The 16,149-nt window shown below is 40.5% G+C and overlaps 2 protein-coding genes across 5 annotated transcripts in view; one reads left to right on the forward strand and one right to left on the reverse strand.

Moving 5' to 3' along the window:
- GLMN (glomulin, FKBP associated protein) overlaps nt 1-2,924 on the forward strand; it is a 29,830-nt gene extending 26,906 nt beyond the window's left edge. For 2 of the 4 annotated variants that reach the window (XM_048496423.1, XM_048496424.1), the window contains exons 19-20: nt 115-205; nt 1,330-2,924. In XM_048496423.1, coding sequence (XP_048352380.1) covers nt 115-205; nt 1,330-1,445 — 207 coding nt within the window. In that variant the 3' untranslated portion in view covers nt 1,446-2,924. Of the gene's footprint in view, nt 1-114 lie in introns of all 4 variants that reach the window. The other 2 variants (XM_048496427.1, XM_048496426.1) reach the window with 2 other exon arrangements.
- On the reverse strand, nt 2,635-16,149 carry LG05H1orf146 (linkage group 05 C1orf146 homolog). Its single transcript, XM_048496431.1, has 5 exons — nt 16,081-16,149; nt 14,434-14,527; nt 12,276-12,444; nt 7,265-7,343; nt 2,635-3,207 (listed from the first exon to the last, which is right to left on the reverse strand). The coding sequence occupies exons 1-5, from the start codon at nt 16,147-16,149 to the stop codon at nt 3,073-3,075; spliced, it is 546 nt and encodes a 181-aa protein (XP_048352388.1). The 3' UTR covers nt 2,635-3,072.

Raw genomic sequence — 16,149 nt, forward strand, 5'->3', positions numbered from 1 at the left:
AGGTTTCTTTTAATTAAAGACCTGTGTTCATTTAAAACAACTCTGGGGAGTGGGGAAATAGTAAATGTTTGTGTACCACCTCAAAAGTAACATTAATTTCCCGTAAAATTTCAGGTTCTTCAGTCGGCTCTCTTCACATTTGACTTAATAGAGAGTGTTCTGGCGAGGGTAGAAGAACTTATTGAAGTCAAAACAAAAATAGCAGGTGAAGAAAATAGTGGGGTTAAATGAAACCTCAGCCATGTTTTCACATTATGCACTTTATTCTAACTTGACTTGAAGGACCACATAGCAAGCTTTATGTGCAAAATAGTAGGCACACAGACTGCTGAAGGAGAAAGGCCAAGACATATTTTGTTCAAAAATTTTTGTTTGTTTTCATGTATAGGACATTTTTTGTATATACTAGAATGTTCACTGTGTTGGCATAGTTGCAACATACCTATACAGTGTGGTTAGCTTTAATTTAAGAACAAACAGATGCTGTACCAAATTTTGGCAGTTTGTACCAAATTTTGTACCAAATTTTGGCAGTTGGCTGCTTTTGGCTGGCAAAACTCCTGGAAGCTTGCACAAGAATTTGAAGTTTCATGACACAACAGTTCTCCATGTCACTCTGTTACATATCCTGTGGCATACAGGATATGTGTCTGATCAAAAATAAGCAAGGATGAAAACAGGCCCTTGATGGAAGTTAAAGTTTTCTTTAGTGGATTAGGACTCAGTATGGGGAATAGAGCTCCAGAAGACTCTCATGTGTCTTCAATACCCAGCTCATATAGTGCAGATTTATGCCCAGCCTGTGCTAGCACCTTAATTGTTGCGACCAGAAACTTGGAATTCCCTTGCAGAATTCCAAGCTATCAATATACCTAATTCTCAATATGGCTTCATCTGCAGATACATAAACCTGTGGGTTGGGGCCACATACAGACACACTGCAAACTTGGTGGAACCTCCAGGCTTGCAGAAAAATATAAAAAAGGGGGGGCATAACAATTACCCAAACAGAACTGTTTGCTCAGCTTCATCGATCCTTCTCATAATGGAGGGGGTGGGTGCATGGCCACACCTGGCAGATGCCTCCTCAAGCAGAATGAGGAGAAGGAGCAGGAATGCCCCCCCCCCCATCATTGTCACTTAAACCACAGAAGGATGACAGTGAAGATGGGCAGGAGAGTATCAGGAGCCACCACTATGTGAGCCACAGAAGGGCAGATGGCAAGGAGTCTCATGGGTCTTCTCATTTGTATGATATAGTTTCCAGATAATTTAATAGAAAAGGCAACACCAGAGACTGATATAAATTCCACCTGTTCTCAAGCACAGTAATGATGCAGGTATGGGAAGATACCCCAAATATGGTGGAGGGGACACCCCCACCCCCCCGCCCCCAAGGATGTGCTTATGCTGCCAGTAAAGAATACTTTTTAGCAAGAAGATGAAGCAAACTTGAACTCCGTAACTCCGGTTCAGAGGGGTTTTTTTCAGTGAATTGGAACAGAACTGATTTCTTAAACACAAGAAGTGGGAATCAATTCAAAATAAAGATAATCTCCTGTATGCATAGCTACTGATCCTGCTGAGAGATGGTACAGGCACCTCTTTCTATTTTTGCTAAGTTAGTGAACAAGAAGGTAGAGATATGTGAAGATGATATTTTAAAAAGGAGTAGCAGCTGTAAAGAGGGAGAAGAAAGGGAGTTCAATGTGAAAGGTGGAATAAGATGTTGATCAGCTCACCATACCCTAGGGAAGGAAATGAACTGTAATATTGTTGATATTTCCTATAGTTCAATAACTAGTTTATATCCCAGGAAATTATAAAAAAGTTTATTAGAAAAATTAGGCAAGCAATCAGCATTAATTCTATCCTAGAGGGAAAGTCTTCTTTTATAGTGGCCAAAGAGAGAAAATTTAGGCCGTAGAGGCCTGATGCAAAGTAACAATGCAGTCCTAAGGAAAGTAATTCCAGTTTAATCCCATTCATTTCAATGAGTTTAGACTGGAATAACCCTGTTTAGGATTGTACTGTAAATGATTTATAAAATAATCAGGTTAGAACTGCTCGAACATGTCAACTCCCCATTTCAAATTGGGCTCCCATTCCTACCCATTTTACAGCCTTCCTTTTGAAAGCAAACAATCTGGGGATATTCATGAAATGTATTGAAAGTAGTCCAGTGAATATTAACCAGTTACTGAACCACAATTTAAAAAATATAGCTCAACCTGAACAAGGACTGAACTCAAATTTGTAATGGTTTGACTCCTTCCTTTCTAGAGCTGTAGTATAGAAACGGTAGTGGTCAAGATTGACAGAGAATACTTTGGGAATGGGCCTGTGATATAAACAAGCATGGCATACAGCAATTTCATATCACATGCTGGACAGCTTTTCAAGTACGTGACTAACACCTTCCAGCACAGTCTATGCTGGTGTTGTCCCCTTGAGTAAAACTTGAATGTGAATTGATATTGCAAATCAACAGCTATTTTAGATGCAGGTAAATTTCTCCATGCAAAATTATTTTTCCTGGTTATTCCTGGAGACATATGTGATTTCATGTGTCCTTCAGCCAGCCTGGAAGGTAGAGAGGGTGGTAGCTAACATTAATTGATTGGAAAGGATAGCTCTTGAATACAGTGCACATGTTTATTTCTATTTATGAGGGAAATGTCAACAAGAAAAAAGACATTCTTAGAAAAGCTGAAGTATAGCTGAGTAAACAAGAAGTTTGCTATAAACTACATGCATCACTGTAATTATGTACACATTGCTCTTCTGTGCATTTGAATAATGAACATTCTCTCAGTGTTACTTCTAAGACCACCTGAATACCAATTTCCACTCAAAACTTAAATATACAAGTATTAATTGTTCAAATTCTTAAATGCTGAAAGACAAATAAAACTTTAAATGAACTGCTATGTGTCTTTGGTTCTGATTTAGGAAATTAAACTACCATTTATTGATGTATTTTCATTTCGGGCTCCTTTGCAATGCATTTTTTAAAGCACGGAATTAAGATGTTATGTTGCAAATAAATAAGACCAAGTTATGAATAAAACTTTAACTAGTGTTTAATAAGTTACAATCAAGTTGGTTCTGAAGAAGCATTTTCCAAACTGGACTTTGTTCCACTATTTGTGTTCTTGCCATTAACATTCTGCAGCGAATGCTGTCCAAGGATGGTTTTGAAGTGGTCTTTTGAGGAGGAAACAAATACAACTGGTTATACTCAGCTTGTTATATGTTAATTACATAAACAGACCATTGGTTCATCTAGCACTGACTGCTTTGACAGGCAACTGCTCTCTAGTGTGTCCCCCCAGAGAGAGAGGTCTCAGAATTCTTTTAAATAGATATGGCAAGAATAAATTCTGAATCATTCATATGCAAAGCAGGTGTTCTGCCTCTGGCCCCTTCCACACATGCAGAATAAGGCACTTAGCTGTGCGGAATAGCAAAATCCACTTGCAAGCAGTTGTGATAGTGCATTGAAAGTGCATTATTCTGCATGTGCAGAAGGGGCCTCTAAGTTACATTTCCTCCAAATGGCTGAATTGGGAGACCTTTCATTTATTCAATCAAGAACAGTCCAGAATTGAAGATCTAAAAATAGTTATTCAATATAGATTTTTTTTCTTTCAAACTCATAAACTGGGAGAATTTTAGTTCCTGTTTTAAAATTACCTACTTTTGAAATAGGTCCCAGCAAAAATAATTTCAAATAATATCTTGAAAATGCAAGTAACATTTTCTCCAGAAGCAGCACAAAATAAAGACCTAACAGGATGCATTTCATTTTCTAGAGTAGTGTCTGATTTCACAGCCAATTCACGGTCCCCAGTGTGATTTTTAAACATATGGAGTTGGCAGGCCATTCCACCATCTGGTAGAGCTGAATTATAAGAAGAAGAGAGGACAATCTAGCAAAAATTAGTTGTTTCTTAGTCCCATTGAAAGCAACAGACCAAGAATGGGATGTAACTAATATTGTTGGATTGTGTCCAATGTTAGCAGCCAGACAACTTCACGAGGTATGGTTCTGTAATGATTTCAGGCATCTTTCTCACAAGAGGCTAATCTCTTGTCAACACCATACCCAAACAATTATATTGGATAATGCAGAAACAGACACACACCTCAATTCCAGAGTGCAGGACCAATATAAAATATGCAGAATGCTCTGAAATGGAGCAATTGTCTACTGCTATAAACAGTTGTTTATATAATACTTTAGTGACTCAACTAATAATGTGTATCCAAGTTAATTCTCAGTGTGCAGTAAACTTTAGCTTCTAAGGGCTTAATGACTCCAAAATAGCATTCATAGATATTATATAGTTAATTTGCATATTAAACTAAAGGAGATGATTGTAGCATAATTTTCACTATAACTGCACAGTCGCTTATACAAACAATATTACTTTGAATACCATTCCACCAATGATGGTGTGTTATCTTCCCAAATTACATAAACAGCCCTGTGAACTGCTTGGCCAGGATTCTGTGAGACTAAAATAACCATGTGGAAAACAACCAAAGGAGGGACAGAAGAATGGGGACAAATGCTGTTAGCATTGCTTGCAGAATGACTTCAAGTGGTTTGTAAGCTTTTGGAAGGTAACAGACTTAATGCTCCAAGTCTGTTTTATGGATGTGATCTAAGGCATCATGGATTTGCAATGGAATATCTGTTTCTAAGGAGTATGATTCTCTTGGCTTAATTTTACTATTTTTTGTCACAAGACAAACTATTGAATAGAACAGTGGTCTTCAAATCATGGGGCCTATAGAGCTACCTTTTTTGGACCTCCTACTAGTGTGCTTTTGCAGAGAAGAAGACGATGACTTTGGATTTATACCCTGCCTTTCTCTCCTCTAAGGAGACTCAAGATGGCTTACAAACCCCTTCTCTTCTTCTCACCACAATAGACACCTTGTGAGGTAAGTTGGGTTGAAAGAGTTTGGACAGAACTGTGACTAACCCCAGGTCACCCAGCAGGCTTCATGTGCAAGAGCGTGGAAACAAATCTGGCTCTCCAGATTATAGTCCACCACTCTTAACCTCTATACTACGCTGGCTCTCATGCTGTGCCTTTTCCTTTCTTTCTATACAAACTGAGAACCGAAGCAGGACTGATAGGTAAGGTCACTGGGCAGCAGAGAAGATTCCTCTATGGCTCTGACCCTTGAGTTATTCCTCACTAGCTAGTATTTCCTGTCCCCAGTCCTCTTGTCTGTTTCCCATGTTCCTTGCCTTTAGACCAATTAGGTCATAACTGATTTCTCCTTCCTGCCTCCTGACACTGATGTCACATGCCTTCCATTGGAATGGAGCACCCAAAATACATATTTTTAAATGTGAAGTACTACCCTACGTAATCCTCATGGAACTGTTCAGTGTTGCTGACCTTTGCGATGCCCACTCTCTGTTATTTCTTTGTAAACAAACATTTACAAATTACAAATATTTGTAAATATTATTTACAAATAAATATTCTTTGTAAATAAAATAACAGGTGCAAAACAATGTTTATTTCTTCCTCTCCTTCTCTGTATTTTACTGCCATCAGGAATTTTTTCCCCAAACACCTTTATAATTTCTCCTGAAGTACGTGTCCAAGCTTTAAAGCCTACATGATCCAGAGGAAATTACTAGTGTGGGATTCCAAGTTACTTTTAACAAATTCATTTTTTTATCTATGTAAGTTCTTTGGCTTAAATGTTTCAGAAAATAATTTACAATAAATAAAACAAACTGAGGCAACAACTTCTGCAGGTAACTTTCACTGTACATCAATCTATTCTTTCCTTTACATCTCTGAGACCCTGTTAGGATTTAACTCCCAATTCTAGTCTCTCAATGTTTCTACACACTCTGATTCAGTGTAGCTCAGACGCACTCCCTGTCAGTCTCCCAACACAGACTGCTCTCTCTCTCTCTCTCTCCCTCTCTCTCTGTCTGAAATTTTACATACACCCATAGATCTCATCACAGTCACTCTCCTGTGTCAAACAATTACCTCGCTCTGTCATCCCTCTTTCACTGTTCTTTCTTCTACAACTTACCTCTCAATGTAAAGAAACACACATTTTTAAATGTTAAAACTTTAGGTCTCATATGTCATTTATCCACTAACATTCAATTAGGTGTTTCTGTAGTTGTTAGTACTAGTGAAGAATTCCATAGAGAAGGGGGAGGATAAATGTTTGAGAAATTCTCTCTCATTTCTAACCCAAAATTTCCCTTCCTGGATACGATGAACTCGTAAGAGTTATTTCCCCCTGTTTCTAGCCTTCTTCATCCTTTAAGGGACTCGTTACATTCTAAGTATAACGAGCCAACACAGTTCTCAACAGACTGGGATTTTGGTGGAACATTAAAAGCGAACATTTTTTTCCAGTATTCCTGAGAGATTTTCCCAAATAAATAAAATATATAAATATGTAAAAACATTAACAGATGAACTTGCCTTATACTGACTTAGGTTGTTGGTCTATTTAGGTCAGTATTGTGTACTCTGACCAGTACAGTCCAGGCCATCAGGTATGGGTTTTCCTATGTGGTTCAGTGGTAGAACACTTACTATCTAAAATATCTCTTTTTCCATATTCTTCTGAAAGTTGTGAGAGGTTTGAGAAGATTAGTCCCCCCCCCCCCATCACCATTTTATTTTTCTGACCCAGAAAATCAGTATTCCATGCTATGGAGCATATTTAGTCACCATTCATAAATTCCCATTTTTCTATACATGGACAAAATTCTATATTGTTTTGCTGTCTTCATTATTTGTTTGGGGGGTGGCCGCTTTACTGTTAGACGTATAGTTTTTCCATTCATATGTGGTCTATTTTTTATATTTTAGCAACATGCTTAAACCTAATAAGTTAAGAAGCGGTATGAGGTAGCGAGATTAAATTTTTGTTATAGCTTGACTCAATTTTATCACTCTCTTATACACTCAGTTTGCAAGTTTGTTGCTCTGTTTTGTTTTGTTCTTTCCTTATGGTTTCAGACCACTGCAAAAGGTGGTCTGAAAAATAAAACAGCAAAAATTCAAAAAAGAATGGAGAGAACTGTGAATAATACTACAAGGACTGGAAAAACTGATTCCGTTAAGCTGCACCAAAAGTGGTCAAGCTACTTGCATAGCAGTAGTCAAGAAACACTGAAGTAGAGACTACTCGTTTGAAGACATGTCAGAAGAGTTTTGTTTATATTAATTATCAGATAATAAAATATATTCCTGTTTACCTTTGCAATAGTCAGCATAAGTTTAACAGCTTCACCAGGATTGTGAATGGGAATTATTCGTAAATTGCTGCCCAGGAATCTGAAGAACAAAGTTATCATAAATGTAGGTCATGCTAAAAAAAGTATTTACAGTTTTACAGTATTGTCATGAGTTCTAGCATTATACAGAAGTATAATTGCTTACGTACATAAATTCCACATCTGACACCAAGAAAATATAAAATTCTACTTTCTCAGTTATAACCTAAGTTTTAACAATGTAGTCTGATGAGTACTAAACAGAGACCATGAAGGAAGGAAGGAAAGGGATTGCAAAGGACTGTTAAGTCCTGCCCCCCCCCCCTTTACCCACAATCATAAATAGGCATTTCAATCTCTTAACAAAAATCTGCATCTGAGCAAAATTGTCAATTATAGTTCAATAAAAGAACAAACAAGTTTACAAGGAAGGAGACTGAAGGGGTGGGGAGAGGGAATTCTACTGACAGAAGAGGAAAAAGGGAGCAATTTTACTTTCCTAAAGTCACAAATGGTTGCTTAAAGAAGGGGAAAGCTGGAAAGATCAAATGTACCAGTATGGACCTCAACAGCTCCTTCGGCTAGATTCGTTTCTTCTCTACTGATTTTGATGTATTTTTTTCCCTGATTGCTTTAGTGTTTTTTATTGGAACTTACAATTGCTTTACTGTGGTTTTAATTGTTGTCCGCTGCCTCATGTTTGTTGTTCTTAATAATGTTGTATTACTGTAGTTTCTTTTAAATTTTGTAAGCTTCTCTGAGTGCTGTTTTGGAAGCAAGCCAATGGTTGTTTGTTTGGGTGGTCTATTATTGTTCTGAGGGGCAATCTTTACCTATGGCAAGATGTCTGATTAATGCAACACTACCTGGTTATGCAGTCTTCCATCAAACACACCCAATTGGCCACAGAAGAGGAATGGCCTTTATCCTCTCTCTCTCTCTCTCTCTCTTTCTATTTATTTTTCGAACTTATATACCGCCCAACCCCCGAAGGGCTCAGTACTTCACTTTCCACAGACTTCCAGTGCTAGTCATCACTGGCACTGACTGTATGCTCTTCATATTAGGGCATTCTGCTCATTTAAAAAGGTAAAGTTAGTCCCCTGCACAAGCACCAAGTCATTACTGACTCAGGTGATGATGTCAGATCACAACATTACTAGGCAGACTATGTTTATGGAGTGGTTTGCCATTGCCTTCACCAGTCATCTACACTTTACACCTAGCAAGCTGATTACTAATTTTACCATCCTTAGAAGGCTGGGACAAAACCCAGTCCGCTGGTTAACACCGAGCTGGGAGATTTCAGGAACAGTGCTGCTGGAGAACTTGTACTGAATGACATATGTTACACAGCTCAATGTAAGACCCATGTTGGCAGCTAAGAAATGTTACTTCTATGCTATTGCATCGGTTAGTTTATGACCATTCCAGTTGTTTAAGATAACAAGGCATCTGCTAACTCCTAAAACTGAGCATTCATTGTATCAAAAACAGACAATTAATTGTGGAACTTTTGCAAAGTTTTTCTCTAATAAAATATCAAAACTATGCTCTGATTCAGATGCTAACTGTAAAATAGATCAACCGGAAGAAATGCCCAATATACCTACCATTGGTTCTTTTTACGGACCACTTTGACCTAATTTCCATGATGAATATTGACAAGTTGCTGGGTTCAACTCACCCTGGACATTCCGCAGGTATATATACTCCACTTGCTTTACTACCATCATAGCCTCTGAAGATGCCAGCCACAGATGCAGGCGAAACATCAGAAGAAAATGCTACTAGAACACGGCCATACAGCCCGGAAACCACACAACACCCCAGTGATTCCGGCCATGAAAGCCTTTGACAAATACTAAACTGATTCCTTCTGGTTACTGAGATTGTCTTCAGTGGCTCTGATTTGCGTTGTCCCACCATCTGCAGTGAGTCAAATGGTGAGGATAGTGTCTTCTCACTTAGTGGCAAGGACATAGGTAAGGGGGGGTTCCCAGGTTCAACCCCCCCATTACATGTCAGAAGCTCCGCCCCCCCCATTTGTGTTTTTGTATTTTAGTGTTTTTTCTGTTTTTGGCCTGCAGGGTGCACAGTTTTTAGGCTAGCAGCACCAAAATTTTGGGAGACTCGCCTGATGATACCACCCAGGTTAGGTGAGGTTTGGTTCAGGGGGTCCAAAGTTATGGACTCCCAAAGGGGGTGACCCCATCTCCCATTGTTTCCAGTGGGAGTTAATAGAAGATGGGACTACACCTTTGAAGGTCCATACCTTTAGACCCCCTGAAACAAACTTCCCCAAACCTGGATGGTATCATCAGGAGAGTCTCCTAAAGATACCCTGAAAGTTTGGTGCTGCTAGCTTAACAATTGCACCCCTGACAGCAGGCACCTCCCAAATTTCCCCATATTCTCCTTTTAAATCCACCCCTTTGGCATGGATTGAAAGGGAGAATGTGAGGTCCCCAGTTTAAACATTGCAAATGATGCTGTTTCAGCGTGGGGGATAATCCACTCCAAAACAGCATCACTTTCAATGTTGTTTTAACTGGGGACCCCAGATTCTCCCTTTAAGGTGGATTTAAAAGAAAAATCTGGGCTTCCTAGTTTAAACACAATTGAAAGTGATGCTGTTTGGGGGTGGATTCCAGCATCATAGTGGCTTCCCATGGGGAGGGGGGGCACAAAACTCAGATTTTGCACTGGGCTCCATTTTCCCTAGCTACACCTCTGCCCAAAGGGGACTGCAGAAGGGACTGCTGGCTGTCGACTGGGAGCCCAGCCAGTGGGGGGGGGGGCAGGTGGGGGCAGGGGAGTCTGCTGTCCCTTGCCTTGGAGAGCTGCTTTTACAAGCACTGAGGTCGGTGGTGGGGCTTGGGGAGGCATGGCCATGCCCCCAGGGGTGAGTGGGGGCATGGCCACCCCCCGCCGAAACCACCCCATAAAAAATCTATACCTACGTCACTGCTTAGTCGGGACAATATACCTTTGAAACCCCTTCCCATAGGGTTTACCCAGGATCTTCATTGTTGCCTGGCATTTAGATGTCAGACAAAGACTTTTGCATGTGAAAGAGCTGTGTTTTCTGCTATTTTAGCTCACTGCTGGGATCATCTGCTGTTAACTGTCTTGGTGGGAATTCTTTATAGGCTTTATTATATTGCTATTACTGTAAATAACAATCTATTTATTAGCAGCCTTGTTTGAGCAAAATATATCAGAAGAGAAATGCACGTGGCTCAAAGGTGGAAGATCTACTTTGCATGTAGAAGACCCCAGGTTCGACCACCAATATATCCAGTTAAAGGAATCAAGTAGTAGGTGATCCCAAAGCTTTCTGCTTGAGACCCTGGTCAGCTGCTGCCACTCAAAAGAGACAATACTGACCTTGATAGACTAACAGTCTGACTCGATGTAAGATAGCTTTCTGCACACATGTAATAAATGAATAATTTAATAATATTATGCATATGTAGATATATAACTATTGTTATCTTTGCTTCTTCCTTCCTGCTTCCCCCACTATTGAAATTTTAATTACAGCCTCCTTGAAGCTGATACGTGTTGTTTTTTTGCTAACAGTAAAGCATTATGCACATCAATGCACTATATAAATTACCAGCAGTGCATATGTGTGTGCATCAGTCTGTGGTTGTCTGAAATCCTAATCTTATTAATGTAATCTTAGGCCGTTTCCGCATGGCGTGGAAATATACCTCCAGCGCCGAGCGAATTCTGCGCCGGAGTGGAGGCAGAGGCCGTTCGCATGCAAGCATGCGGGCGGCCTCCAGAGAGGCCGGCAGACGGCAGGCGGCTCCGACTGGAGCCGCCTCTTCCTCCTTCCCCGTCCCACTCACCGTGTCCCCGTCGGTCACTCCAGGGGTGAGGAGGACAGCAGCGTGGGCGGGGCTTTCGCGGCAACCAGACAGGCCCGGTAATGCCGGGGACACGGTGTTATTGGGACCGGGGAGAGCAAGCGTGTTCAGCCGGCGGTGCTGTTTGCGCAGCGCCCGCCGGGAACATGCTTTCCCCTCAAAACAACCCTTTAAAGGGTTGTTGTTTTAGAAGCGACCTGACGCGCCCTGGGGGAGGGGGCGCGCAGTCAGGTGAAGAGAGGCGGCTGCTGCGTTGCAGCAGCGCCCATGGCCTGTTCTTGAAGCAGCGGACCTGGGGCGGCGTTTTTACCGCCCCCAGGCCGTCGTTTTTGGCCCGTGCGGAAAGGGCCTTGCATTTATATAATGTAGGATGGCATTGATGATTAAAACCACTCTCATTTTCAAAGCAATTAAACCCATGTTGCAATCTGAAGCATACATACCTGATAGCACTCAACATAACGTTTCCTAACAGTTCTTAAGAGTTTTTAAAAATAAAAGCTAAGCTATACTCATACTTTGGGATTGTTAAATGTCACGTTTCCAGAACAGCCCCAAATTATCAAGCTAATTTGGCGGCACATAGTCCGAGAAGCATCACTTTTCTTGCACAGAACAAGAAGTCAGTAGGCTAAACTTGCAATGCTGTTATGCTTTGGCTCGTTTCCAATTAAATTAGCAAAATCAGTTTCATGTGGAATGATGGAGTGAATATTTCCGGAGAGCTAAACAAGGTCTGGAAACTCCTTAGTCTCTTTAGATATTAAACTCTTAGTAAAACCTGGGAGTTGTCAGGGTTGACATGTGTTAACAAGGTTGGCAAAACTAGAGAAATGGGCAAATATTGCTCTTATGACTGGTCTATGTTTCTTTTCTTGGATACACTGGAACTATATTTGGAAAATATTTTTAACTCTGTACTTCCTGAATTTCATCTTCACTTTCAGCCTGTTTATTATTTTTCAGACAAATGGAGGGGCTGAAATCTAGTGTCCACAAATCTTTATGCTAGAAAAAAAATCTTACTAAAATCTATTCTGGACAAATGCTGAACATTAATGTCCTATTTTCTTTTAGTAATAAAAGAAACTGTCGATGATTTATTTATTTCATACCTCTGCTGAATTCGGAACATTACATCCCATTCTTTTGGTCCATGAAGGGCTGCTGACAACAACAAAAATCCATTCCTATGAATGGTCATGAACTTCTTTATTCTGTCAAAGAATAGTTCTCTATTTGTGAGAGACAAGTCTTGAACATCAGCCAATAAAAACGCAACACCTGGCGAAGAAGAAAGGTTGTAATTGTCTTCACTGCTAATAGACATAATCAAAGTACACAGAGAGTTATCCATAGTAAATATACTATTGAAAAAGAATTTGTTCAGAACTGCTAATTGTTTTGGAGCTCCCCCCACCCCAAGGGAACAAGTTGGCAAGCATATTGTTAAAAGATCTAGAAACTTTGTGCTGAAATTCCTTACCTTCTTTATTTAAGGTAACAACAAGAATAATAACAATTTGAAAAAATTGAGCTTCAGCGTCTATGGCACAAACCAGCTGAGGTCATCCCAGTAGTTATTGGTACCCTGGGTGCCATTCCGAAAAGGCTAGGGCAGCACTTGAAACATCTTCAAATCAACAAAATTAACATCTCTCAGATTCCGAAGGCAGCCCTGCTGGGATCTGCACAAATACTACGCCGATACATTACATATATATAAGTTTGAAAAATAAATAAAAACAAAAATAAAAACTTCCTAGGCCTCTGGCTGAGGCTCGAATCGTAATGAAAGGCCAACAACCAGCTAAAGAACTGGTAGCTGTGAAATCAACCATAATAACGACAACAATAATGTGCCATCAGGTGGTGATCCCTTATGGACTTTTCAAGGCAAGATGTGATCAGCAGTTGCCTTCCACTGAATAGCAACCTGATTTTCCCTGGTAGTCTTCCATCAAAATACAAGCCTTGGCTGGCCCCGTTTAGCTATACCTTGCCTTTCTGTTTATATTGCCAAGACCCCAAGTTGGGGCCCAATAGCAAACACTGTACCAAAAAAAATCATATGTTAAAATAATTGAAAGACATCACGATACAAATATACCAGAGCCCATACCCATAACTTTCAAGCTGCCTCACAAGCTCTCTTGAACAACTCTGTTTTACAGCCTCACCAGAAAGCCCCAGATGTAGGCACCTGCCACATTCATCCTAGGAGGCTGTTCCAAAGCAGCAGGGAAGCAACAGAAAGGCTGGAATGTGAGCCATAGTGGGCAATATTCTGAAGAGAGAGGGCATTGCTTGGAGATTCTGTTGTGTGGAACACAAATGCACATGGGTTCATACTCTGAGAGCCCTTCAAATATGAGGCCTTAAAAAGGCTTTAAAGGTAGCCACCAATGCCTTAAATTGAACTACCAGTGAAGGGGTCCCAGGACTATGAGTGGTCCACCGGCAATGGACAGAGCTCCCTATTTTGAGCCAGCTGGTTTCTGAACCATCTATTTAACAATATACTAACCAATAGCCTTCCTGACATGCAAACCTAGCACCTCTCACCAACAATGCAATGAAATCCCTGGATTACAATATAATGCTTTGCTTTTACCATTGCAGGAGAATGTTCTATTACTGATGATGATAATTCCACTACCCTGGTGACTCTAATGGGGCAGAAAGGCAGTGCACAATTTTAAAATAAATAAATAAATCATACCAGTGTACAAGTATTCTATAGACATAGTCTCTGTCTTCTATCTCACAAAGAGGATTATAGTCCCTATTAACTTCTTGAGCGTACAGCACATTAATGGAAATAGCAGCAAAAAGCCGAACAGGAATGCTATGCATATTATGAAAGTCAGGGCTGTCAGCCTGACCTGAGTTACAGCCTGACCTGATTTAGCACACTTAACCCAGTCTGGAAAATGTTCATCAAACGAAGTGAGGAATCTTTAAGATTACAAAGATTAGCTATCTACCATTAACCACGGAGGTGTAGCTCCAAGGTGAGGGGGGGGGGGCCGTGACGCACCGGGCACATGTGGGGCTGTGGCGAGGGTGTTCCGAGGGTGTGACAGGGTGTTTCGGGGGGCGGGGAACGGGGTGGAGGATGCACTTTCTCCCCTTGCTACACCTCTGATTAACCATTTTAACTGTCAGAGCTCCTGGCAAAAATTACTGTAGGTTTCAATAGCCTTGTGGTCCTGATGCTATACCACCACATTTCCCAGAATGTTTACATTATTACTGTTTAATGTACTGTACCTGAAAGGGAGAAAATAATTGATCCAGTTTCTACTGAATCTGAATAACGAATCCGGTGCTGCTGGTTTTGTAGAGACACTGAAATTTCATGACCCTAAGTACAATATAAAATACTACATTACCCTTCTGTCCTTGAGGCAGTCTTTCAGTTGGAAAATGTTGACTTATTCAAATAAAGTTTGTATTACAAATACAACTATAACTAGAACACAAAAACTGTTTTCTTAGATCAGATCAGCATTCATTTCCAGCAACTGCCTACCATTTGCTATTATTTGTGCCTCAAAATATATGACAGACATTTCTTTCAAATATCAGAGATAACTGATGTTGATAGAGTTGTTCCTTAATTTCTGTAACTCTTTTTAAAGCAACCAAACCTTGTACCCATCATATATCTTGCAGGAGGTAAATTGGTCAAAATAATCCTGCACAGTATTTTTGAAAAAATCTTTTGTTAGTCCTAAACCTAGTTTAAATCAATTTAATTTATACCAAGTTCTAGTGCTATAGAAGAGGGAGAAAAATTCTAACTCTATTATTGCTAATTTTATAAACTTATGTCACCCTCAAAATGTAATGCTGCTTTGAAACATACAACTTTGCATGTCAAGTACTGATCTCTATATCTATGGTGCACCATGTTCAATGTGGTCTACCATGGAAGATAGAGTTGCCCTGTTGCAAAAGATTCATGATGTGTATTTAAATTTTTCATTGGAACTGATCTCTGTAGTCTGGACATCAGTTGCAGGGATGAAGCTTAAACCTTGATTCCCGAGAAATACAAATTGCTGCATTTTCTATGCTGGAATTTCCAAATAACGCTCCTTGGTGAAGCTAAGGCCCTTTCCGCACGGGCCAATAAACCTGGGATAACCACAGTAACAAACCATTGTGCGTGGGAACTTTGCATGGTTCCTGCCCCTAACGTGAGTCTGCCCCGTGTTATTTTCCCCAAAACAGGGTATTCAAGAATTGCACTATCCGCGATTCTTTTTAAAAATCCTGGGTTGCAGCCGCTACTGAGTGAACGGCCAGGCAGGGAGGCGCTTTTTTCCACTGCATGTTCCTTCAAAAAAATGTCCCAGTTCCCATCTGCATAGCCATGCAGGCACAAAGGGCCATGATGTCAGACAGCATGGCTGTGGGGGTTCACTCATGCCTGCGCAACCATGCATCAAGGGGAGGTAAATAAAAATAATAATACATGCCTCTGTGAAAAAGGTGTGTGCCCTGGCCAATTTGCTCGTTGCTTGCAGGACAGCCAGCTATGCAAATGTCCCGGGGTTGTGCCGCGTTCATTTATCCTGGCTCCAACCCACATTACATTTGCCATGTAGAAAAGGCCTAAGACAGTGGTTCTCAACCTGTGGGTCACGACCCCTTTGGGGGTCGAACAACCCTTTCGCAGGGGTCGCCTAAGACTCTCTGCATCAGTGTTCTCCATCTGTAAAGTGGATAAATGTTAGGGGTGGGGATCACCACAACATGAGGAACTGTATTAAAGGGTTGCAGCATTAGGAAGGTTGAGAACCACTGGCCTAAGTTCACTAGGTGGTGCTTTTGGGATACATGGTTCTTATTTATTTTAAACCTTAGATTTTTAGCCCCAATAACATTATATATAGTTGTAATACTTAGTACCTGAAGTGCGGAACTCATGATTACTGTGGTAATCCATTGTGCCTTTTCTTGTCCATAACTTTCAGCCAT

This window comes from Sphaerodactylus townsendi, linkage group LG05 (genome assembly GCF_021028975.2).
Source record: "Sphaerodactylus townsendi isolate TG3544 linkage group LG05, MPM_Stown_v2.3, whole genome shotgun sequence".
In the NCBI taxonomy this organism is placed as follows: domain Eukaryota; kingdom Metazoa; phylum Chordata; class Lepidosauria; order Squamata; family Sphaerodactylidae; genus Sphaerodactylus; species Sphaerodactylus townsendi.

Excerpts from the sequence above, each read along its gene's own strand:
- LG05H1orf146 (XM_048496431.1), bottom strand. The coding sequence starts at position 16,149 with ATGGCTGAAAGTTATGGACAAGAAAAGGCACAATGGATTACCACAGTA. Across the intron at positions 12,445-14,433 it reads AATTATTTTCTCCCTTTCAG|GTGTTGCGTTTTTATTGGCT; the intron begins GTACAGTACATT and ends CTTCTTCGCCAG. Across the intron at positions 3,208-7,264 it reads TTATGCTGACTATTGCAAAG|ACCACTTCAAAACCATCCTT; the intron begins GTAAACAGGAAT and ends CCTCCTCAAAAG.